This window comes from Eurosta solidaginis, chromosome 5 (assembly GCF_040869045.1).
Source record: "Eurosta solidaginis isolate ZX-2024a chromosome 5, ASM4086904v1, whole genome shotgun sequence".
In the NCBI taxonomy this organism is placed as follows: domain Eukaryota; kingdom Metazoa; phylum Arthropoda; class Insecta; order Diptera; family Tephritidae; genus Eurosta; species Eurosta solidaginis.
This window is the reverse complement of record NC_090323.1, coordinates 215,269,361-215,296,620: the sequence shown is the minus strand read 5'-3', so window position 1 is coordinate 215,296,620 and position 27,260 is coordinate 215,269,361. Positions and strand designations below refer to the sequence as shown.

The 27,260-nt window shown below is 43.9% G+C and overlaps 1 protein-coding gene across 1 annotated transcript in view; it reads right to left on the bottom strand.

Annotated features, from left to right (window-relative positions):
- The window catches only part of GluRIB (Glutamate receptor IB), a 143,566-nt gene that overhangs the window by 98,713 nt on the left and 17,593 nt on the right, over positions 1–27,260 (bottom strand). Inside the window, 5 exon segments of the mRNA XM_067792013.1 lie at positions 6,526–7,453; positions 19,484–19,543; positions 19,545–19,652; positions 20,103–20,197; positions 22,490–22,787. Of these exon segments, the coding sequence (XP_067648114.1) occupies positions 6,526–7,453; positions 19,484–19,543; positions 19,545–19,652; positions 20,103–20,197; positions 22,490–22,787 (1,489 nt within the window).

The following is a 27,260-nucleotide window of genomic DNA, read 5'->3' as shown; positions in this document are numbered from 1 at the left end:
TGTATGTACATACAAGGTGTGAGAAAATTTTATCCAAAAATTTGTGTATAAAATTAATGTAGCAGAAATTGTGCTGCTTATAAATGAGAAAAATTTGGCAAAAAACTTATTTTCATATTATTTGCGTGTTTGTTGTTGATTTTCATTTTGTTGTAGTCTTTGTGGTACATAGTTTTAGTTGCTTCAAGTGTACAAACATATACCATATATGAGTTTTGCATATGTGCATGTATATTTCCTTGTATGTATGTATATAGCTTGTACGTGCTTGTATGTTTGCGTAACTTTGGATTCAGTGCAAATTTAAAGTTTTCCACCCCATCAACATTAAACAAACGCCAAGAGCGAAGTGCAATAGTAGCAAAAAGTAATGGCAAAAAAAAACAATAATAACAACTGCAAAGTGTATGTAGAGCAACCAACATCTCCATATAGTAACAATAACTAAAGGATTTACATAAGGGCAAATCCATAAACGCTCACTCTATATTGGAAACAGCGTTTTAGGCTTTTCAAGTCGGAGTCTTATTTCCACCCTTCAAATAGTGCTTTAAGATCAGTTTTAAAAAGTGAGGTGAATAACTGAAAAAATATGTTCTGTGTACTAAAACAATCAGGAAGTTCTTTCATTATAATGCAACATATATTCCCAAGTAAATATTTAACATAACGTCTACATTAGACTGGGTCGATTTATTAACCTATATCGCGCCATCGATTTTTCGTTAGGATTTGGGCTCAGGAAAAAAAAGTTCCACTACGTATACCCAAAAAAATAATTTTTGACCCTGCAAAATTTCAACGATTTTTTATGCATTTTTTCATTTTCAAGGCTCCAAATCATTTTTTATGTATTTTTTTTCATGTCAATTGACAAATGTAAAATTGGTAAATGCAGTTAAAAAAAAAAAAATTTCTTTTACGGAGATTTAGAAGAATTTTGGTCGAAAAATCGATTTTTTTTTTCAGGCTCAAAAAATATTTTTTTGGGTATGTGTAGTGGAACTTTTTTTTTCTGAGCCCAAATCCTAACGAAAAATCGAAGGCGCGATATAGGACCCAGGTTAATCTACATAGATGGATATTTCACTTACCTTCTTTTGATGATAAAATTTGACATAATAGACCTTGGGCTATTCTTAGAAATTTCTAGGGCTTTCAACAATGGCTCTAAACGGGCGATAATAGAAAGTCTTAATAACATTGAAGTACATCAAGCTCTAAACCGGGCACGTAATACATGTTACGTTCCGTGATCGAAACTCATTTGTAAATCACAATAGCTCCGAAATGGTGGATCGGATTAATGACACATGATACCTAGCGATAAGCAGTATTCAAAAGATAAAACAAAAATATTATAACTTTTAGAAATAGTTTGACAGTTGCATAGTTGCCACTTGAGTGAAAACTGTTTTCAGGCACTGACCGTAACACGTAGTATGAGACCAGATGGATCGGCTGCATGTTAAATTCCAGCAATATTACTTCAAAAATAGGACTATGCGAGGCCACAAAATCGATTAACAGAAGCACGCCGCAGTTCGAAGTATTTTCACATGTAATGTGGACGCTGTTAATCTAAAAATAGCTCAGACGATTCGACGAGGGATCCATCAAGTGCCGTTGCAGCTTTCATAAGTGGAAAGTGCCTTCCAACAGTTAACTTTTTGATATAATGTCGAGTTGCCTGCGAACAGAAAGAAGAGGAATATGGTGTTGCTTACTAAGAGGTAAAGGGTCTCAAATTGGACTAGGCATTAGCTTGGAGAGGCGACACATTGTAAAAAATATCTGGGAATAATTTTTGATGGTAATCGGTCGTTAAACTTGAACGTGAAAGAGAGAATGGAAAAGGCCTCGACGGCACTTTGTGGATATAAAAAAATGCTGGGGTATATGTGGGGTCTACCGCCCTGTCTCTCTCTTTTGTTGGGTATTTGCATGGATTTTAAAGCCTTTCCTTTACTATTGAGTATTTGTTTGGTGAACGGTCACAAAAAAAACCTACCTAAAAATTATAGGGGATATGTAAGGTATCAAAGCTTGGCATAACGCGAGCTCTGAAAACAGCTCTGAAAACAGCTCCTCAGCTGCAGTGATGCCATTCTGCACGTTCCATGTGTATATCATAGCAGTAAACAAAGGACATGCGCTTCTATGGGCCTCCTAGAGCTACAATTGACGGTACGTTGGCGCAAGGGGGCTAAAATGACAGATGAGGCCATACAAGTATACACCGATGGTATAAAAGTTGTTACGTGCTGGTTTTCACCGGCGGTGGAGCGAATTTAAACTCTCGGGCCGACCTACTCCCTCACTCCCATCCGCTTGGCATGTCGGGGCCAGCGCCGGTACGCTTGCGTTTTTGCACGAACTAGCTCGCCGGACTGTGGGGTGGTTCTTGCGCCGCCCCCTATCATGCACCGCACCATACAAAAAAATCGTACCGATCTACACTTTTCACACCCCAGGGATGTCTCATCATCTTGGCCCCCCCTTGTCTCTCCTCCGTGCCCGAACCCCTCATCTGACCACCCCTGAAACCCCCGCTTGGCCATAGATGTTAGTTGGTCAACCGCTCTACACCCACCCTTCCTCGGCCGGCTGCGGCGATGCTGCTGATGTTTTGCCGACCCCAAAACTCATCCCTCCTTACCTTTTCAATCCTCACCCGCCCATGTCCCCCCCTGTGTCCGTCCGTCCCCCTCGCATCTGAAATAAGAAGTCAACTATTTTCAATATTAAATTCAACAATGCATTATAAATTTTATTGCCTCACTTCCGAACTACATGCTATTACAGCGGATGTGTACGAAATTCGATATTTGAAATGCGCTTGCCTCTTTGCTTCAATGCAGCTGCGCGTCAATATCAAAGTGTTTAAAAAGAAATTACATCTGAGTGATCTTACACCTATTGACCATCGGGGTCGGTTAACAAATTCTAAAATCTATCGATTGAGACATGTGCTCCTGTACTTATATCTAATGAAAATGAACTCTGGACTCCAACAGCCCGCCTCTTCATGAGCTTGCTTATCCTAAACTATGGGTGTTCGCATATGCGTTTATATTTAGGTGTGACTTGAGCCTTAACTTGGACCTAATGTGTGCATGGGTGTGTATGTTTCTGTAACCCCTGTCGACCAATCTCATATACTGCATTTACGCTCCCTCCCAAGACGAATGGGCTTACTTTCATCATACACGCACATGCATCCACTTGGCTCCACACAAGCATGGCTTTATTAAAAAAAACGATAGTATGTATTGTGGTCAAAGATAGCATTAACGCAAATCGGACATGACCTCTAGGTTATGGCCCCATCTAATCCCTACTCCTCGTTGGGTGGCAGCGGCCCAAAACAGGCTTAAATTACAGCTTATGTTCCCCTCACTTCCCTGGCCTACAAGACGTCTTGGGTTACAGGTGAATGGGACTTGGCCTCATTACGCCAATGATGAGATGTTAGTTCTTTTTTTTGCCTAGTACCCCTCTTGGGAGTCAGGTGATGGCACCACTGACCTGAGGCTCACGCCTCACAATAATCTCAAATTTTATATGGAATCAAAGTTCCTTGGGTGCAACCGGACCAATGCATGCGTAGGCATGCACGTCCTCTCACAATACGTTTAAACTTTCTGTATAATTAAGTTTTTACGTGTAATTGAACTTATGTGTATGTAGGCACGGGTGCCCTCTCAACTTCCCCGCCCCTGCTTACCGCTACCCTGCCTATTCGGGTGCACAACCCGCATACATATATACCCCGCTTCAAACTTGCTCCCCTTACAACATATACTACATCCACTACCCCTCTACGCTTAACCTACGAAACCTGACTCCGATAGGTGCGGGTGGTACATCCACTGTGGCCCTGGTGTGTTTGGGCGTTCTTGGTCGTGGCGGTGATGGGGTTTTATACATGCAGGTGGTAGTGGAAGTCGTGGCGGTAACGGGGCATGTATTGCGTGTCTTCGCCTTGGTGGTTACAGTCGCCGCAACGCGGTGTACAATGGCGATGGCACCGTCGTCATGTAGTGGGCTGTGAAGCCACGCCATGGGTATCGTTATCTTTGCGTGGAGGCCTCCTTTGTGCAGGTGGCACTGCTGCCTGCGCTCTTGTAAGGTGTAGGTGCGTCCGCTCGCTCGCTTACCCCCCGTTGTCAACCGCTAAAATCGCCGGTGTGCCGTCTGTTATCCGCCGAGGACGCCGCCCGACACTTCCACGCTATAAAAATGGTTTCCGTTCGCTTGCGACCCGAAATAATCGCACGGATTCCTGGCTCTCCGCTTCCTGTTCCGGGGAGCCCTTGGTGTACCTGAGATTTGCCGCGTCCTCTATGGGATGCCGCTAGATTCCCGAACGGAATTTTAGTTTGCCGCTGGGTTTACAATGACCGCGCTGCCAGAATTCCACGATGAAAAGGCGGAAATAGCGATGACCGAGAGTTGGCTGTGGTTGCCGCCTGACAGCTGTCATTCTTGACACGGCCCGCAAGTAAAGAGGTTGCCAGATCGTTTCTTGGCTTAACTCCCATAGGGTGACCGCAACAGGGCGAGTGCTGCAGCCGAGCTCCGCTCGGCGATGCCCTCGAAAGGCCGGTCAATCAGTTGGTCCCTTCCTTATAGCCGTATGTCATTTGCATGGTAGACTCCCACGGGTGTCCCGACGGGTCTCCTAGTTCATAGAGGGCATTCCCTTTCGACGCTAGCACCATAGAGCGGAGGTATTTCGGCGCGAGCTTCGCGTTGTACCCTTCTGTGGCGTTACTTAGTTTGAAGTTCCGCCGGTAAACTATCTCTCCTTCTCGGTACCTGACCGGTCGAGCCCTCGTGTTGTATGTTTGCTGTCCCTTCCTATGTGCCTCTTCCAGACTGCGGATCAATCCTACTCGCATCAGGCTCATCCGATCCCCCCTGTGTAGGACCCTCATGTCACTTTCTCGCAACGCTTCCAGTCGCCGTAGGGTTTCGTAGGCTTTTCCATGTTGAATCATCGACTGTCCGAACACCGCTTTGTAAGGGTCAATGCCTATGGCCTCGTGCACCGCGCTTCGCAACGCAAACGCCGCATGCGATACGTGCTTATCCCAGGTGAGTTGATCCGCCCCAATAATATACGTCCTAAGCATGGCCAGCAACGAGCGATTCACCCTCTCCGACGCGTTCGCCTGTGGCGCGTAGGGGGCGGTTTTGACGTGCTTCATCCCGTATGTGGCGAGAAGTCCCACAAAGATGTCCGCCAGGAATTGTCTCCCATTGTCCGAATGCAGGGTTTCTGGAACGCCAAAGGTATGGAATATGTCCTTTTCGAGATAACTTACGACGTCCGACGCCGTCGCCTGTCGCATTGGTTTACAGAAGTCTACATATATCCTCTGGAATGGTCTCTCAGTCACGAAACGGTCGGTCATTGGCGGACGAGACGACTGATTCGGGGCTTTGGAGCACTTGCATAACTCGCACCTCGCAACAAGGTCTCGAACCACTCTCGCCATTCCCTTCCGCCGTTTTCAGGCTCTCTCTCAGCTTCCCCAACTTGCTTCCCATCCTCTCTGCCCAGGCGCGCGCCACTGATCCGAAGCAGCTAATTGACGCGCCGCTGTCCAGCAATCCTTGCATTTTCGTTCCTTCGATCTCCACTTGCACGTATGGCCGCTTATCGTTCGCGTCGCGGATTACGGTCTCCTCGATCGCTTTCGCCTCGCGTCGCTTCTCGCGCGAGCGCCTGCGCATATCGAGAACCTTCCGCCACCTGCGGCTCGTCCCCGCTTCTGACGTCCTAGGATTGCCGTCCTTTTCGCTCGTGGACTCCAACTTCGTCGAAACTCCGAATATTCGACTCCGCGCAGCATCGTACCTGGCTTGCCTTTCGCCAAGTGAAGCATATTGCGACGGTCTGCTCGTAGACTTCGCCTCGTTGTTGTCTTTCAATACTCTATTTTGGTTCGTTAGAAACGTATGGTCTCGTCTGGTTAAAATCGTGATAGGGTTTCCTTCACGGATGTCACTATCGAAATTTGATGCGCCTATTTTTCCGGGGTCAGACGACGCTGGCAGGGTTCCCCGGGTTTCCCGCCGTTCTCCTGGTTTTTTGACTGACAACTCCAGCACAATTGGGCTGATTGCACTTATAGCAAACCATGCCATGAAGTCTACCGTCGCAACCGCGGCCGTTGACTCTTCCCGGTGATTGGGTATCCTTTTCCGCCGCATTGTCGTCCGTCGAGGTCCCCCCGCTCGTCGGCCTGTCCCTTGCGGATCGGTGAAATGCCTCGAGTGTCTCCGACCCCTCTTCGCTGCGTGCGTCCTCCAGCTCGTCCAGGGCCTTCCTGCGGTACGGCTTCGCTTCGTAGTCAGCCAAGTGCTTTTCCGCTTGTCGACATTCCCTCCTAAGGTCCTCCAACGACTCAATACGGCAGCCGAAGACTAAATTTTTGATCCTGGGCTTGAGGTTTCTCCGCATTAGGTTAACCAAACTCAGCTCCGGTAACCTTGTCCTCATCGTCAGCTCTATACCCCGCACCACAGCATAATACTCCTCAAACTTTTCGTTGTATTCCTGCTTGCGCTCGTTCATCGCCTGACGAATTTCTTCATCGCAATCCGCTTTGCGAAAATATTCCACTATCGCCGCTCGGAATGCCTGGACGTTCACAGCGCTGTCATCCGGATGTTCTTCAGTGTACAGCCAATACCACTCCTGCGCGTGGCCATCGAGGAACAGATGAAAATTCGCGTACAAGTCCCGCGACGAGATGTTGTGCTTTTTACGGAGCGTGTCGACTCGGAATAGGAATCGTTCAATTGGTATTGCCTTCGGTCCGCCATCGAACTTCAGGTGCCAATCGCGTATGGTTTTCGTCGCGCTTTTTTCGCAGCGCGCGCCCGCCTCCACTCGACGTTCCGGGGTTGGACGCGCTGATTTTCGACTCGCGCTGTTCAGTTGCGCGCCTCCGCTTTGCTCTTGCTCGTCGGCGCTCGCGCTTGCCGCTCCAGCTTCCGTGTGCAACAGCCAATCGTCGCGCTCTGATTCTCCCCGATCGCGTGCGCCTGTGCCCTCTAGCGTCGACAGTCTGCCCGCCAAACCGTTCATGTCCCTTCTAAGGGTCTGCATGGCATCCTTGACCGCCTCCGTGGTCGAGCGACTCATCTCTAATTGATACTGCACAAACATCATCTCGAACTTCTGCATTAGTGCGCTGCTCATCGCATCGGCGGTTGCGTTGTTGGGGCTGGGATCCACTTTCGGCGCGTGCGTTACAGGGTGCGACTGGTCCTGCTGGTCTCGCGTTCCGGCTTCGTTGTTGTTTTCTTGATTGGAGCCCGCTCCCGTGCCGTCCTCCTTCACTTGCTCCGGTGACCCGTTCTCATTGTCGGTGTTTTCGTCGACCTCGCCACCCGTAGCGGTTCGAAGCCCTGTCCTCTTCTTGGTCATCTCCGTATCCTGCTATGTGCGACGCGCTGTATTTCCCGAATTAACTTCCGACTTACGCAAGAAGACTACGGCGCTCCCTCGAGGTCACTAACGTGTCGATGCGACAAACCCACCGCCGGCTATGGGACTGACCACCTTACCGCTGGCGCGATGTTACCGCTATTCTTTACCCTGGCCCTCGGATCGCCGAACGGCAGACACAAGTACCAACGCTTGAAATTTTATAAAACAAAAAAAAATCCTAAGGTGTATACCGAAGCGTGATTTTATACTTCTCAAAAAAACTCTCAATTTAGGTCGTCCCTCCGGGAAGGTAGACTTCACTTAAGTAATACTGCAGTGTCAACCGTGCTCCGTCAGCTTGGTCAACCAACTCCCCCTAATAAAACTTTACCAACCTAAATGAAATGAAAATCAGGTATATATACGTGATTGTATAAACGTGTTTATGAATATAATGCAAAATGTAATGATATGCAGCAAGTTAAACTAAAACGAAAACAGTGACTCATTCCATTTCAGATACGATGAGCCTGTCCTACCTAACGTCGTCCGTCTAATTCTGTCCCCCCTCTAGCTGTAATCTCCTGTTCCATTCCAGCCCTAGATACTATTAGCTGGCGCTGCACTAACCACCTAAGCTACCTAGTTAGCCTGCCCCCCGATTGGAACCTTCCCGCGAACACTATCGTCCGCTCTAGCACTGGCAAAACGAGTTATTCGCGATCGCGATTCTCAGCGATGAGCCTGTCCTACCTAACGTCGTCCGTCTAATTCTGTCCCCCCTCTAGGTGTAATCTCCTGTTCCATTCCAGCCCTAGATACTATTAGCTGGCGCTGCACTAACCACCTAAGCTACCTAGTTAGCCTGCCCCCCGATTGGAACCTTCCCGCGAACACTATCGTCCGCTCTAGCACTGGCAAAACGAGTTATTCGCGATCGCGATTCTCAGCGAACCAAGCCAGTCCTCTGCCACTGTTGTCCGGATCGAACCTCACCAAAACAAGCTGACAGACGAGCGACTCCATTCACTATACCCTCCCAACCTCGATACTATTGATCAGCTCTACTGGAGCCAAGTCAAGCTACCGACGTTTCGAAAACAAAAATGATCTAAATTTGAATTTGGAAGTCCCCCCTAAAGAAGATGCGAATACCTCTGAAGTGTGTCCGACTATTTTATTTAAGGTCCACCAAGCTGTGGGCCTCACCGTTGGGCGCCATTTCTGTTACGTGCTGTGGCGGTGGAGCGAATTTAAACTCTCGGACCGACCTACTCCCTCGCTCCCATCCGCTTGGCATGTCGGGGCCAGCGCCGGTACGCTTGCGTTTTTGCACGAACTAGCTCGCCGGACTGTGGGGTGGTTCTTGCGCCGCCCCCCATCATGCACCGCACCTCGCAACAAGGTCTCGAACCGCTCTCGCCATTCCCGGCCAAAAGAACTTGCTCTTCAGGCGATACAGGGTCTTCGCCATGCCACCGTGTCCAACCGATCGATCGGAGTGTGCCTCTTCTAAAAGGTGTTGTCTCAATCCCTCGGGCACCCACACTCTCCACACCTATTCCTCTGACTCCTCCATGCATCTCGGCTGCACTCTTTTGTAGACCACACCATCCTTCACGCGCAGATCCGGCAACCGTTCGGAGTTCTGTTCTATGTGGCACTTCAATGATGTATAGGCTTCATTGGCGAACTCGGGCGACGCTAAATCTATGTCGGCTTCCCCTTCCAGCTCGGCAACCTCCTCCATATGCATCCTGCTCAGCGTGTCAGGCACGGTATTTTGCGATCCCTTCCTGTGTTCGATTTTAAAGTCGAACCTTGCAATTATAGGCTCCACCTCGCTAAACGTCCGGATAGGTCCTTTTGCCCCATTAACGACTTCAAGCTCATGTGGTCCGTGATTATGGTAAACGCCAAACCCTCTATGTAAGCTCGAAATTTCTTCACGCTTACAACTGCTGCTAAACACTCAAGCTCGTTAATTGTATAGTTGCGTTGGGCCGAATTCAGCTTTTGCGACATGAAGGCGATAGGTCTTTCGTTGCCTTCTTCATCCTTTTGAAACAGCACGCTGCCAATACCTTGGGTCGACGCATCACACTGGACGTAAAAGTGTTTGGTGAAGTCCGGATTGACCAATACGTCTGTTGATATTAGCGCCGCCTTTAGTTCGTTGAACGCCTCGACCGCTTGCTCCGTCATCGCGAACACTTTTGCCTTGCGCAAGCACTCAGTCATCGGGGCGGCGATGGTGGCGAAATTTGGTATGAATCGCCTATACCACCCACACATGCCCAGAAATCGACGCAATTGTTTTACCGTCGCGGGTATTGGAAATCCGACAATCGATCGCACCTTATCCGGATCCGTCTTCAGCTCTCCTTGCCCCACTATGAAACCGAGGTATTTAAGCTCCTTCTGGCAGAATTTCGACTTTTGCAAATTTATTGTTAGACCTGCATTGGCGAGACATTCGGCCACCTCCGTCAGGTGTATCAGGTGTGTCTGGAAGTCCGAGGAGCATACCAAGAGATCATCTATGTACACAAACACATTCTCTCTCAAACGCGCCGGGATCACTCTATCCATTAACCTACATAGTCGCTGGCTCGCATTACACAACCCAAATGGCATCACCTTGAACTGATAGAGCGGCCTCCCAGGGACCGTGAATGCCGTTTTTTCCCTTGATGATTCCTCCAGTGGGATTTGCCAGAACGCATCCTTAAGATCGATGCCCGAGACGTAGTGAGTTTCCTGTAACCGTGCCAAAATCCCTTCCACGTGCTGCGTTGGCTAAGCGTCCTTTTTGGTGCGCTTATTGAGCTTCCTCATATCCACACACAATCGCTTCTTTCCCGGCTTCTCCACGAGCTCTATAGGTGAACTCCACGCACTGTTGCTTTCCTCGATGACATCCAACCTTAGCATGCAATCGATTTCCTCATACGCGTACTTCTGTTTGACGGGCGACATCGGGTGGTGGCGCTGCTTTATGGGTATAGTATCATCGGATACCTCGATTACGTGTTCCATTAGGTGAGTTCTACCGAGGCCAAGTTCTTGGAATGACGGAAAAAGTCTCTTCACTCGCTCCAGTTCACTATCTTGGGCCGCTGACAGCTCAATCTGCCCCATGGTTGCCTCCGAATTGGAGACCCAGGGGCAGATTGAGCTGTCAGCGGCCCAAGATAGTGAACTGGAGCGAGTGAAGAGACTTTTTCCGTCATTCCAAGAACTTGGCCTCGGTAGAACTCACCTAATGGAACACGTAATCGAGGTATCCGATGATACTATACCCATAAAGCAGCGCCACCACCCGATGTCGCCCGTCAAACAGAAGTACGCGTATGAGGAAATCGATCGCATGCTAAGGTTGGATGTCATCGAGGAAAGCAACAGTGCGTGGAGTTCACTTATAGAGCTCGTGGAGAAGCCGGGAAAGAAGCGATTGTGTGTGGATATGAGGAAGCTCAATGAGCGCACCAAAAATGACGCTTATCCAACGCAGCACGTGGAAGGGATTTTGGCACGGTTACAGGAAACTCACTACGTCTCGGGCATCGATCTTAAGGATGCGTTCTGGCAAATCCCACTGGAGGAATCACCAAGGGAAAAAACGGCATTCACGGTCCCTGGGAGGTCGCTCTATCAGTTCAAGGTGATGCCATTTGGGTTGTGTAATGCGAGCCAGCGACTATGTAGGTTAATGGATAGAGTGATCCCGGCGCGTTTGAGAGAGAATGTGTTTGTGTACATAGATGATCTCTTGGTATGCTCCTCGGACTTCCAGACACACCTGATACACCTGACGGAGGTGGCCGAATGTCTCGCCAATGCAGGTCTGACAATAAATTTGCAAAAGTCGAAATTCTGCCAGAAGGAGCTTAAATACCTCGGTTTCATAGTGGGGCAAGGAGAGCTGAAGACGGATCCGGATAAGGTGCGATCGATTGTCGGATTTCCAATACCCGCGACGGTAAAACAATTGCGTCGATTTCTGGGCATGTGTGGGTGGTATAGGCGATTCATACCAAATTTCGCCACCATCGCCGCCCCGATGACTGAGTGCTTGCGCAAGGCAAAAGTGTTCGCGATGACGGAGCAAGCGGTGGAGGCGTTCAACGAACTAAAGGCGGAGCTAATATCAACAGACGTATTGGTCAATCCAGACTTCACCAAACACTTTTACGTCCAGTGTGATGCGTCGACCCAAGGTATTGGCAGCGTGCTGTTTCAAAAGGATGAAGAAGGCAACGAAAGACCTATCGCCTTCATGTCGCAAAAGCTGAATTCGGCCCAACGCAACTATACAATTACCGAGCTTGAGTGTTTAGCAGCAGTTGTAAGCGTGAAGAAATTTCGAGCTTACATAGAGGGTTTGCCGTTTACCATAATCAGGGACCACATGAGCTTGAAGTGGTTAATGGGCAAAAGGACCTATCCGGACGTTTAGCGAGGTTGAGCCTGAAATTGCAAGGTTTCGACTTTAAAATCGAACACAGGAAGGGATCGCAAAATACCGTGCCTGACACGCTGAGCAGGATGCATATGGAGGAGGTTGCCGAGCTGGAAGGGGAAGCCGACATAGATTTCGCGTCGTCCGAGTTCGCCAATGAAGCCTATACATCATTGAAGTGCCACATAGAACAGAACTCCGAACGGTTGCCGGATCTGCGCGTGAAGGATGGTGTGGTCTACAAAAGAGTGCAGCCGAGATGCATGGAGGAGTCAGAGGAATCGGTGTGGAGAGTGTGGGTGCCCGAGGGATTGAGACAACACCTTTTAGAAGAGGCACACTCCGATCGATCGGTTGGACACGGTGGCATGGCGAAGACCCTGTATCGCCTGAAGAGCAAGTTCTTTTGGCCGGGAATGGCGGGAGCTGTTCGAGACCTTGTTGCGAGGTGCGATGCATGATGTGGGGTGGCGCAAGAACCACCCCACAGTCCGGCGAGCTAGTTCGTACAAAAACGCAAGCGTACCGGCGCTGGCCCCGACATGCCAAGCGGATGGGAGTGAGGGAGTAGGTCGGTCCGAGAGTTTAAATTCGCTCCACCGCCGGTGAAAACCAGCACGTAACAAAGTAATGAAAGGAGTACGGTCTGTGATATACTGCGCTGATCCGGAAATAAGTAGATTCTATAAGCTGCCAGATAATTGTAGTGTTTTTCACTCTGATAGCCAAGCAGCATATAGACAATAGTCTCGCATAGCGCAATCTTCTTCGAGTCTATAAAAGGGTAAGTAATCCCTGAAAAGAATCGCGATAGGGAGAAATATATTCCTATATTGGGCATACTGGGAATACAAAAATATATGGAAATGAAAAAGCGGTTGAGTTTACTAAAAGGTGGGCATAAGCCGACGCCTGCACAGTAGTGATTCCAATTAAAAGAAGGCACGACATATATCGACCAACTAACGAAAGCATGAAACCCATAGTGCGCTGCAAAATGTCGAAAATTATATGCAGGTCTTACAAACTAAGACTAACAAAGTTACTCTTATTATATAACAAGAGAAGACTGCAGGTTCATGATGGGTACTCAGACTGGACTCTGCCTTCTGGCGTCACATAATTTTAAATAAAGATTGGTCAGTGATAGCAGTTTTAGGAAGTCCGGTTTGGAAAATGAAGCGATTGAGTATATTAGCATTAGAAATAAAAACAGTCAGCTGTACTTGTCTAAGAAAGCTTCTAGTATTTTTCAAGTGGACGTAGTTATTTTATAACTAAGGTTTTGGTTTTTGGTAGGGTTTCTCACTTTGGTCGTTAAGCAAACTGCTGATAAAACTATGGGCTCATTAAACCTCCCAGACTCACCTGTTCATCCTTAAACCGATGACTCAAGCTTTTGTTATAACTGTTATATAATATAAACCAAATTCAAGTGAAACATGTAAGGAAGGCTAAGTTCGTGTGTAACCGAACACTATATCCTCAGCTGCCAAATTACAGCTTGCAACACTTTTAAATTACCTTCTTTTAAAAGTGGGCGGTGCCACGCCCATTGTCCAAAATTTTAATAGTTTTATATTCTGCGTCATAAGGTAAACTCCTCTACCAAGTTTCATCGCTTTATCCACCTTTGGTAATGAATTATCGCACTTTTTCGGTTTTTCGAAATTTTCGATATCGAAAAAGTGGGCGAATTTATAGTCCGATTTCGTTCATTTTTAACAGCGATCTGAGACGAGTGCCCAAGAACTTGCGTACCAAATTTTATTAAGATACCTCAGAATTTACTCAAGTTATCGTGTTTACGGACAGACAGACGGACGGGCGGACGGACTTGGCTAAATTAATTTCTTTTTTCATCCAGATCTTTTTGATATATAGAAGTCTACATCTATCTCGAATAATTTATGCCGTTACGGGGTACCGTTACACGAACAAAATTAATATACTCTGTGACCTATGGCCAGCTTAGTGTAAAAATTTTTATCATTCTATCCAACTCAGCAGTGGAAACGCCCATAAACATAACAGTAACTACGACATCCATGCTCTTTGGGTTGCTCATTCATTCATTCGTTCTTTCATTTCTTTAATTTTTGACTATTTGGCAAGTTTTATATTTGGCTAAAATATAGAAAGCTTATAAAGTTTAATGTAGGAAACCGGCGAAAACTTTTGTTGTTAGAAAATTGAACTTCTATGTTTACCAAAGTGTTTGCTTTACCCCTCATTCTTCAATCGAAATCACGTAGTTCCATGTGCTACCCACATGTTCTTATCTATTAGTTAGTTAGATTAATGGTTTGCTTCCTCCTACATCAACTGTCATAAACTAAAAGCAAAACAGTCACCAATTGAACTCTTGCCCCTCTGGCCAAGTGTTCTTGTTTCAATTCTTCAAACAACTTTAGAATTTTCAGATTTTCTCTTTTTGTTTTCTTAATCCGTAGTAACAACTGCATCTTGCCTTTGTTGTGCTACTGCAAGTTCTTACTTTTCTACAGCGAGTTCATCAAACTTTTTCTCTCTCAGCAAAAGCGACATTAGACTAAGCAAATACGCTAAAAGAAAGCTAACCTAGAAATACCAACTTACTTGTAGTAATATGACTTTGTTACATCGTAAAGCAATGAAAAAGCTTCCTTCCATCTTTGTGGTGGCGAGTGGAGTGAAAATGCGAAATATTAAAAACGTTCGCACTCCGGTGTGTGGGAAACTGTAGAAGAGATTTGCAGAAATCTGTCTGCAAACTCAAATACTTTTCGCAGATTTTTTTATTGCCTTTATTCCAAAGTATAATATCAAGTAATTTTTGTGAAAAATTAAAATGTCCCAGCAGCATGTCGACTTTTAGCACAACTCAGCCACTTTTGCATAGTAATGACCCAGCTTTATAACTTTGAATGCGTAGTTATTGTTCTGAAAGTTTGAAAACGCAAAGCATAGTAAGGTTTTGAGTACGAAAGAAAGAAAGTCAAGATAAAAGATATTAATATTGAAACGCACAAATTCCATTAGACTTTAGTAAATAGCAGACACTTGGTCAAATCATCTAACATACGACGGCTAATTTGCATTAGTTGAAAATAGTTTTGTAATATGCAAATATTCACGAAAATATCGCAATCATAATAAAGATATTTAAATATTTTTTGATATCCTCCCCATATACGTCTCTTGTTGGCACACTTATTATAGTAGTACAACTATGTATTTTATATCAAAATCCAGCACAAAATTTCCAAAAATTAGATCTGTGATAGATCAGGCGCTTCTGAATATACATACCTGGACCACTAAAAACGGGTTGACCGCCAACGCGGAGAGGACGCATATGGTTTCGTTTAGCAAGGGGTATAAGGTCAAAAGGTAGACCTAAGCTAGGTGAGTGACTTCATAAACAAATGAGCCAAAATCCCGCATTCTGGAATTGTTGTATTTGTAATCGAATTTGAAAAAAAAAAAGTTGTATGACGTAGCGCTTTTTAAATTTTTCGATTTATTACATTTCCCTCATATTTCGCTACCAGTGTTCGGAGTATTTAAAACTATTACCTGAGTAAACGACTACGCCGGAGTAAAAATAAAATTTTTGTATATATTTTTTCTTCATTTTTCAAAGTGTGTTTTTGTCATGAAATGTCTCTCAGAAAAAAAGTTATCTGCCTTATCAGATGCACATGGAGTCCGCCTAAAATGTGTAGGATGACCAATTAATGAGCCCATTAGCACATCACATTCTAGAAGAAAAGTAGTCTCTATCTCCCCCTTACATATTTCATGCTCTTTCAATGAGAGGCGGTTTAAAGACCAGGGCAGATTACTGTAGGAACGATAATGGCGACTTGGCAACTGACGTAGAGAGTGTGGTGGAAGATGAACCCGATACTCCGATACTCCGATGATGGATAACACTCTTTGGCATCCAACTACGGCGAAGTGAGATTGGCATATCGCAGCTAAAAAATCACAAGGTGCAAAGTAATGACGGGATACCCGCCGGGTTGTTCCAACATGGAGGCGAATAGTTGGTATAAGATAAAGAAGCAAAAAAAGTGGGTCTTGCGGTAAATGTGGACAAGGCGAAGTACTTGCTGTCTTCGTGGCCTTTGTAGCAACGTCACTGCTGACGGATATAAATTCGAGATTGTGAAGGCTTTCGTCTATTTGGGATGAAAATACAATGTCGGCTTAGAAATCAAGCGGAGAATAACCCTTGCCAACAAGTGCTTCTTTAGGCAATTGAAAAATAAAGTCCTCTCTCGACGAACGAAATTCTCGCTCTACAAGTCACTCATCATACCTGTCCTGATGTATGGCTCCGAATCATGGAATGTGTCGAGAGAAGATGAGATGGCTCTTGGAGTATTCGAGAGAAAAGTTCTATGGAAGATTTATAGGCCTATCCGTGATGTCGACGGCGAGTATCGAAGGAGGTATAATGATGAGCTATATGAGCTTTTTGCAGATATGACGATGGTGTAGCGAAGGAAAACAGAAAGCTTCGCTAGCTAGGAAATAGAAGACTTTTGCTGAGTTGTGAGAGACAGTAGAAGGAAGATTTGACCTTGCTTGGTACTCCCAATTGGGGACTTTTATCGCTAAACAGGGTTAACTGACCTTACTGACTCAACGTGCATCAGTTTTATATAAAACTTCAAGAGTGTTGTATGTTGAATTTTGACAAAATCTACAGATCGCGTACGGACACATTTTGTGCTTAAATTTTACTCCTTGTATTCTCATTCCGTACGAAAAGGTACAAAAACTGTGGGTAAAATATGAACAAACATGTCCTAAAATACGAACAATGAATTCACGTCATTTCATCCAATCGTCGTTTGCAAAATATCATCTTTTTATACATATGCAATGAAAATTTCTACAAAAAAAAATTATGTACTAATGCTATTTACTTTTCAACTCGACCCAAATAAACCTTTGAGATAAAAAAGGTAGTAGGGGGTACGAGCGGAACAAAATACTCCGATTGGAATAAAGTCTGAAAACTGCGTCAGCAACGAAACATGTTGTCAAAAGCGTGACGTCACAGCGAGAAAATTTATTTTACGACTAACTATGATTTTTTTGCTTCTCATTTTTTAATGCGGGATCTGTTTATTGGTACATGGAGTGACTCTACAGGAGAAACCTTGCACATAATATCTAGGTATCATTATAGACAGTACGCTGTGGTGGAAACTCTACGTGGAGGAAAGAGTGAGTATGTACGTGGGGTCTGTCGCACTCATTCTAACTTATTGGGTATTTTCAGCGATTGTGAAACTTAACTTATACTATGTTGCTTGGTGGGCAGCCACACAAAAAAGAACCTAGCTCAAAAATATAAAGGGGGTATGTATGCTATTAATACTTAGCATTACGGGAGCCTTGAAAACCACCCATATAGATGCACTGCTCGCCATTCTGCACATTCCACTTGTAGACAGCAGTTAAAACGGCAACGAGACTCAGATTATCTTGGCGGCTTGAAAGCAGACCATGGGGCCATATTTGTAAATTGTTATCAATAGCAGGAAAAGCAGACTATTTTATTCCAAATCTGTGCTTCGAAAGGGCTCTCAGAGCTACAATAAAGGTGATTGGTTGGCGATAGGGTGAACAAAATACGGATGCGGTGTTACGCGTTTACATCGATGGTTCCAAATTAGTGGAAGGAGTAGAGTCGTCTGTGGTATTCTGTGCTCATCCGAATATATATAGATCAAGCTACCAGATTACTGCAGCGCTTTTTAGCGGAAAGTAGTAAGCGTAACCAAAACATTAGTAACACTGGAAGAATAGAGCCCTATAAAATGATCCGCTCTAATGAAATCGCATTCGAAAAAAATAAACGAGATACAGATTTTTTCTTAAGAGGCACTTTGGAAAGTGTGTAAGTAATTTCAGCTGCATTAAATGCAATTCCATCGCAAAACAAACGATGTAGTTTTGCATTAAATACATGATGGTGGTTATAACTTCAAATAAATAAATAATACATGCATACGTACAATAACGGCCAGCAACTAACCCTGTCATCGAGTACCAAGTATCTGGGACTAAAAATTGACAGCAAGTTGAATTGGAAAGTATGCATCGAAGAACGGGTACGGAAGGCCTGCATCGCCTTCTAGGCCTGCAAATCAATGTTTGGCAAGAAATGAGGACTCAAGCCAAGCATGATACTTTGGATGTACGAGGCGGTGGTGCGACCGGTGGTTACCTATGGTTCCATAGTATGGTGGGAAGCTCTAAGTAAGGGCTACAAACTCACCAGCCTGCAAAAAGTCCAGCGCACTGCGTGCGTTTTTGCCATAGGGGCCGGGCGCACTAGCCCCACAGCTGCTTTAGACCCCATTTTGCACCTGCTTCCGATCGACTTGCATATACTTTGTACATCGTCACAAACCGCACTGAGACTTGGAGAGTCTGGCTGTTGAAAGGATACTGGGCATAGTAATATCCTAAAGAAATTTCCGGATGGTACATGTAGTACCGAGACTGATTATTACCCTCGCAAACTGAAGTTTGAGTACGGTTGTAATACCGCCATTCCAAGCAGGAACGAGTGGAAGAGAAATCCGGGCATAAGGGTCGACGACATCCAAATCTACACTGACGGCTCCAAGATGGAATCGGGAGTGAGGGCCGGAGTCTTTTCTGAGTCCCTAGATTTGTCTGCACCATTCAGACTCCCACCGCACTGCAGACTCCCTAGCGATTTGGCAAGCCTTCAAATCACTGGAGAATTGAATGTAGCTGGTAAAGTTTGCATCCTGTCGGATAGCCAAGCAGCGATAAAAGCGCTTTCCTCGCCACACATTAACTCAAAATTAGTGTGGTCTAGTAAGCGACTCATATCCCAGTTATCCACCAATCTAGAACTACGCGTTATCTGTGTCCCGGGTAATAAGGGGATAGATGCCAACGAGAAGGCCGCCGAGCTAGCACACAGGAGCTCATCGAAAATGAACGAGGAAATAACCAGTGTCGAAGTGGCATACCCTTAGAATTAGCCAAGGGGAATATCCAAAGCCTCTACTTGAAGAAAACGCAAACAAAGTGGAATAACATCACCACCTATGTGATATCAAAATCTATTTGGCCAAACTATGATGAAAAAAGGACGAGAAGTCTTCTGAAAAAATTCAGAGCTAACACACGCAAACTGATAGCAGTCTGCACCGGACATTGGGCAGTAGGTACAAATGCGGAAAAGATGGGCATTCCGTATAACGAGTACTGCCGAAGCGGCAAAGATCCAAATTCCAGGGGACAGTAGAACACTTTTTGTGTAAATGCCCAGCTCTGGCTAGAGCCCGGCTAAGGTTCCTTGGGACTCCGTCTCTAGAAGACCTCATAGGATTATTTTTGATAGCAATCTCCAATATTCTTAATTTTATCAACAACTCTGGCTGGTTGTAATACATTGACCGTAACATTCCGTAGGTTTTTAGACGAGTTACATGGCATCAAAACGGCAACCACTTCACCTACCTTTCTACCTACCTACGTACAATAAAGCCACTTATACACTAAAGACTTAAAGCAAATGCTTTTTTACTCACGCAAATTTCCTGCGATAGCGGATCCATAAAACTGAATGCGCCCGGTGCCTGCTTCACTGGTATTCTTAATCATTATCGAAATGCCTAGTGACATGAATGGCTTGCTGAAATCGATGACACGCTCCCGCTCGGCGGTAATAGTCATGGGAGCGATTGCAATATCCGCTTCCTGCGTATGTATGTGGACACGCGCATACACATTCGTACATGCGTCGTTACAACGATGAAGTTGTTCGATTTTATAGATTTTTTCATTGTTGTTGTTTCTAATGTTATTTTATAGTTGTTGTTGTTGTTTTTTGGTCATAGGCACGAATAAAAATTTTTTGCGCAATAAAGTCGTCCAACGATAATCATTTTGTATGTAAAGAGATAAAAACAAGCAGCAATGTCATATAAAGCACCAGGATTGCGTTGATTGTGGCAGTGGTGGTGGGTGATGCAAGAAAAAAAAAAAGAAAAAAAGATGGTTGAAGGAGAAAAAGCAATATAAAGGAAAAATGTTGTGAATGCAAAATGAAAGTGTTCAGGCAATCGGAATAAATTCGTGTGCAAACAATTTGGCAGACGGCCGACACGTGCGTCGTTTGATTGTATGTGTATGTGTGTATTTACTTACCCGTCGCACCAGCTTGCCGACCTTATCATCCCAACTGCCACGAACTGTTGGATTTTCTGAACCATAGGTACCATCTTTGACCAAACGTAATTCATCTATGGAATAAAGGAATCGTATTGATGAGAAGTGGTCAATATCATGTGGAGCAGAAAATAACCGCAAGTAGAGAAAGAAAGAAAGGAGCTTTATGATGTCGCTCTTAGAGATATTCTATAGTGCAATAAATGTACATGCAATTTAAATTCTAAAGGATTAGCAATAATTTACAAAATCACTTTCATGCACTATCACAATCGAGAAGAAGTTGTAAAAAGGCACGCCACCGGGAGCGTCCTATCTCCATTATTCTGGGTTTTGGCAGTAAACGAGCTTCTGGTAAAGCTATGAGGCAATAGCTAACTGTGGTTACGTAAGCGGTTGACCTAGACTGTACAGCCTGAAGATCGATGGAGTAGTGGGAAAATAAACTTTTCTGGGGAATTTCACTGGTTAGATGGTTCACGAGTTGACCGAAGATCAAACAAACACACTAGCAAACTAAAAAATTAGCTTATTTGAAAGCGTGTTTGAATAACTACTTAGTCGCGAAGAAAGTACGACTGCCGTATTTTGCAACACAACGAAAAAGGTTACTAGAACTTTAAATGGCATACTAAGTATTGAACGGTAAACGACTTAAAGCCGTAACGTAAGGTTTTTAGATATAGCTTTTGCTCATAACTAGGTTTAAGTACATTGGAGTCACAAAAAACAAAGAGCTAAATTGGAAATTCAATACTGAAAGAGGAGGAGAGAAGGCGTACGTCGCCTAACACTCGTGTAAAGGTTAATTCAGCAGTAAGTGAGGCCTAAAACCCAAAATTATGACGTGACTAACACAGCCGTCTTGATCCCCATCTTATCGTACTAAGTGATAGTGTGGTGGCTGGCTACAGGACATGCAATACAACATTTAAAAACCAAACAAAGTACAACGGGCTGTCTGTGTACGGATCTGGTCGTAGCAAGTAGACGCGCTGAACGTTGCCCTTAACCAGCTGCAACTGGAGCTCCATATATGCTTTACATCTACTACATTTGCCATTAGAATCAGGAGGTCTGGATGCTGAAGCGAGGAGCAGTGTGGCCACAGAGCGGTATTCTAAGAAGAGTACCTGATGTATATTCGACAACCGATTCTATTTCGCCTAAATTGAACTTCGACAAGAAATTTAAGGAGATGGTACTCTTGAAAATGGATTGGTTAGCTGACATGATATGTAGGGGAAGTTTTACCTCACTATTCACTGATGGCTTCAAAATGGGTGGCCATGTTGGTGCAGTGAGGTTTCTCCGAAATTCATCTTCCAAACGCAGTAAGTATCTTTCAAGCGGAGCTACTGGGAATAGAGAAGGCCTATTGATTTCTGTTGTAGAACTCTGTAACAGGTTTCTGGGTATGCATATTCTAAGATACCAAGCAGCGTGTCTTCTAAGGCCGCCAAAAACCGTAAAAAGATGCTGCGCAACACAGCTAACTCAGTGACCACTACCCATACAAATGTGCCATATGAAAGAAATATATACTGTGATAAAAAAGCGTTTGAACTGATAAAGACCGGTTTATCGTTAGACATCACTGAGGCAACTGTGGTACATCGAACCCAAAAAAAATGATATTCTTACCCATTACAAAAAACACGCTTTACAATACTTGTAATCCGCGGTCTCATCAAAATAGTTTGCTCGGACTACAAACAAAAAGGACTAGAGGATTTACTAAAATTGTCTAGAAAAAAATATTTAGGATGGTAGCCACAACAAAAGCACATTGGCCTTTGGGCTCCGCGCAGAAAAAATGGTAATTCCTTTCAACGACAATTGCAGGAGATGCAACGGAGAAGGTTGTAAGGAAACGGTTACTTATTTTCTCTGCGAGCGTTCAGCGCCACAATTATCAGATACAGGACCCTGGACGTTTTCTTGCTTTCCGATCCAAGTGAGGTATCAAAATAAAAATGCCGCCTAAAGCATAAATCGGCACAGGAACCAACCAATCAAGCTTTTCAAATAAATTCATGTTTATTTATATCAAGTAATTTCAATAACTTAATTAGGTAAGCTTAAATTCGCCCTAATTCCAATAAAATATTCTTTTAAATCTTCCCCAAATACTTTCACATGCACAAGTATTCCTCTCAACCTAAATGGGCTTGTTGTTAATTTTATATAGCAAACAATAAATATAAAAATTTATGGCAAGTGCAACATAAGAACTGCTTATCTTTGTATTATATATAGGCAGCCTGAGTTAATCAAATTTCAAACACTCAACTCTTTGCTAACACACAAACTAACTCATAACATAACATACTTTACAACAAAATATTATAGCTATATATACTCACAATAACCCTCAAAACGGTCATTGCCTTCCAATTGCTCACCACTACTGGGACGTTTTAATATAATATATGGTTCTTCGAGTAATGTTGTAACGATATATGTACGATTATTTTCAATATCAATATGTGGCCGTAGATGCACAAACTTGGCTGAGAGCGGTTGAAAGCCACCATCATCTCTCCGTTCGGCCATTTTTGCCATAGCGCTATTGAACGTCATTTCGACAACGTGTAGTGTATAGTTTACACGTCGGCCATCATCGTTGAATTTGATATCGCCTGTGAGACCTTCGATTTCCACCTGTTGGGCGAGTTGAGTTGATTGAGCGAATAAAACATGTAAAAGGCAAAAAAAAAAGAAAGGAAGCAAAAGGACGAAGAAGGAAAAGGAAGATCATGACATAAAGTAAATAATGGTTTTATTGTCAAAGTAAAGTAGTAAGAACACTATAGTTCGTAGACGAACATGCAAACATATATGAAGATACAAGCACCCATATGTACGTGACATATGTGTGTTATTAAGTGTGTCAGGGCGAGCAAACAAGTAGATTGCTCATTTAGCTGTATGGGTAAAAGTATATGTCCATATGATTGTTTGCCTGTCACTGGCACAAATTACGATTTGTTGGCGTCTTTGTCGATTTAATGATGCATAGCTTAATGGCCGATTAAAATTACCGAGCAGTAGAAAACTTTAATTGCTTCGACAACACGTCGTATACGTAACTAAATATGGACATAAAGCACTATGCAACAATTTTACAGTCATTGATAGTGTTCGGACTTGAAAATTTTACACGTTGGTGGATTTGGGAAATAGTTGATAGATTCCGTTTACGTTTTAAATATCTTCCAAAAGGGAAAACGTTTTACTTAATGACTACGGATAGGTAGGTTGAAGTGTCAGGTGTTGCAATACCAAGCAGGAAAATTCGCAACCTAGAACGTACTAGTAAATGGTTTCCAATAAACCAACTTTCGCTTTTAGAAATTGAGTTTTGTTTGCGAGCGTATTTCTTATTAGGAAACACATATTTTTTTTATTATAATTAGGTATCGATGCACTGCGACTTATATTTAGATCTAGTTTGCTTAACCTTTCTGATGGAAGGAATGCCCATTCACATTCTCTGCGAATGCATCGCTTTGGCAAGGCAGAAACTCTCCCGTGCAGGTGACGTAACTCTTAGTTATTTCGTGACAATTGAGGCACTTAAATGCTTAAAAAGTCTCCACATACTTTAATAGGCTTTGTATGCGGATGATTTTTATGGATTTAAGTCCCTCTATATCACGAAATAACTAAGAGTTACGTCACCTACATGGGAGAGTCTCTGCCTTGCCAAAGCGATACATTTGCAGAGAACGAGAATAGGCCATTCTTCCGTACAAGCGACAGATATGTATTTTAGAGAAAATTAGGTTGGGAATACTAAGGTGATATCGTAAACTACAGTGCCCCTCATAGTACCGAGTGATGACCTCTGTTTAAATGAACGAGTTGTGCTGACGCTATCATTGCTGTAATCATTAATATTTTGGGATTCAGTGTTTTCTGAGCTGCTTTGTTTCCAATTTACTTATGTCTTCCCTCGCGTGCACTTTTTTGAGTTTACGAAAGTGTTCTAGACAATAAAATATTGACCCTACTTGGCCAGGAAGTCTGCATGTTCATTACCATTATGTCTCTGATGGTCAGAAACCTTACCCAACAAAACCTTGTTTTCGGCTTCCAGATACCTTAAGACTACTTTGAACACATTTTTGGCCATCTGCAGTACCAAGTTCTACACTGCTTTGGAAAAGAAGGACGCTGTCTGCAGGGCTATGCTACGTATGGGTCTAGCAACGCGCGGTATGTTGGAACATTATCGGGGGGCGAAGAAGGATAAGACAAGTCTATTTGAAAAAAAAAAGGTGAGACGGAACGGCATTTGTGCCAGAATGCTGGCTGATAAGAATACTACCCGAAAATTATACCGAAAAATCCGGCGGATTAAGGATAATGGCGGCCGCTGACATACAGATTATGCCTTAGTGTGGCCGGAATACTTCTTTATAGCGCTAGCTAGCGAGGGATAAGAAAACCGATACCCCATGCCAATGATGGAAAACACGTGCTAACAACTGAGTATGGCGAAGATTTGGTAAAGAGCATGCACCAACTCTTATGCAGAATATTGTTGGATGAACGCATGCCTACAGATTTGAAGTTAGGTGTGCTCTGCTCAAAAGAAAGGCAATCCGAAAAAAAAATAATAATTTTAGGGCGCGAAGAGATTTTAGGCCGAGCTTCTCTTCCAATTTGCGTCGTGCTCCTTTTTAATTATTTCTACAAATTGCCTGGACGCGACCCACTTTTTTATGCCGACTCCGAACGGCATCTGCAAGGCAGAAATGCACTCGAAGTGCTTGCCAAACACTGCCGAGAAGCGACCCCGCTTAGAAAAATTTTCTTATAATTGAAAACACTAGTTTCTAAAATTTTTGTTGGTGCTTTTCCCGAAAACCACGCCAATTATCGTGAATCGCGTGTATGGTTCTATCTAGCGTAATGATATGACTAAACGTAGCGAAAATAAATCCAAAAGCTTCGCTGGAAGGGTCATGTTATGCGAATTAACGAAGACGATATGGCGACGAAAGTATTTCGGTCGCTACCACAGTTTTGAAAAAGAGGAAAGAAGAGACCTTCGCTGAGTAGGATGAGGCAGGTTGTGGAAGACTTGACCTCTTTTGGTGCTGCGAATCGGCGTTAATTATCGCGAAACAGGGACAACTGAATGCCCAAAATCGCTTAGGCGGTTAAACGCCAAACATGCTAGGCAACAGTGTGAGCACTTTTTAGTTATGTTTTATAATTTAAGCAACTTTTTTGACCGAAATGAAGATCAACAAAAAATATCTCTTTGGGTGAATCGTACTAGATGATGTAGGTCACACGTTAGATCAGCGGTTTACAAAACAAGCAAAGCTTCGAACTTAGACTCAACATTTTCTGTTGTTTGTAGTATGTGTGTTCAAAAAGAATGCAGAGAAGAAGTTTAGCATAAAATTTACGCATGAGTTGTTTACTAGCCAAACTGTCACCGTGCTCGCACTACACGAATGTGAACGCCGAACAGTTTCTCGAAGCTCTTAAGTGCACCACTGCGTTAGAATAATCATTCTGGCACATAAATTCTAGTAGCACTGAGTTCTGGGCATATGTTAATGACATTAATTCCTTTGTTATCTTTTTATTTTCCAAATGCATATACATATGTATATAAATGTAGGTAAGTGTATAGATATAAAAAAGTTTTATATATGTTTGTGCGCCCGGGAAAATTCGATATCCAATTAAATTGTGTGTTCTTGTAGGCAATTAAGCACAGATTTTTCTTTACTTTCTCATTTGGCATCGCGCTCAATTGAACATAAGCGCTTGTGTATATGTATATATATATATATTACCATGACGAAAGGTGCTCATTATTGCTTTTATGTTGTGCGTGATGAGCATGTATGTATATTCATACATGTGTATGAGTGTAGATGTCTGCTTTTTCATAGATGATGTGATGTTAATTTATGTCGTTACTCAAACAAGCAATCCTATGAGGGCAAGTCAAACCAATGTGCACTTAAATGGCACTCAGCCAAGCAGATAAGAGAGGAAATACTTCAAACGAAAGTTATAATATACTCAATATTATAAGTGTGAAATAAGGAACTTAATTCTCAGATTTAAGAAAACTTAAAAATGGACATAAAACAAAGTGGCAGTGATCGAAACTTCTTAGTGAATAGTGAGAAGGGCCGCTTAAACAGAAAAATATTGCAGAGCAACTAGGTTAGGTTAGGTTGAACTGGCCGGTCAATAAAGACCTCACATAGACTGAATATGTCCATAGTATTACCAGAGTTTGTCTGAAGATCAAACTGGAAAACCCCATTTAGGTGCCAGGACATATGTTATAGAATATATCCATCCTCTTGGCAAACACTAACAGTTTTCCAGGACCCAGCTTAATTGCTGCCTCGTTATCTGGCAAATCTGCCGCCCTTAATAGCTGGAGCCTTGAGCTGGCGAGCGCAGGACATGAACACAGAACGTACGCAACCGTTTCTTCCTGCAGCTAACACATCCTACACTTGCTGTTACTGACGAAACCTAACTTATAAGCATGTGATGCCAGAAGGCAGTGTCCAGTCAGTATGCCCATTGGGAGCCTTAAGTCTTCTCTCTTCAGAAATATGAGCCACTTTGTGAGTCTAGTATTAGGATTTGCACATAATCTTAGAAATTTTGCAGCCCCCCGCTTTTGTCCACGCCTTTCTTGCTTGATGTATCATATGACACTCCTGTCCCTTTTGATTTCTCCCAAAGGATTGGGACGTCTATCGTCGACTCAGCGAGTGTTGCACCCTCCTTTGCCAACTCATCGACCTTTTCGTTACCTTCTATCACTTTATCACCGGGAACCCAGTAAAGATATATGGTCAGGCCTGAGCAACGTTGTTTCAATGATTCTTTACATTCCAGAACACTTCTTTATGAAGTACTGTGTGAGATTATGGCCTTAATCACAGCCTGACTATCAAAATTGACGCGAATGAAGCTTAAGCACATTTGCTCCAGAATTTCTGCTGCTTTCTTCACTGCTATAATTTCCGCTTGAAAACGCTACAGTAATCTGGCAGCCTGTAGGATCTACTTATTTCGGGGTCGACACAGTAAACCGCAGACCCTACCCCTTCCATTAATTTGAAGCCATCCGTATACACG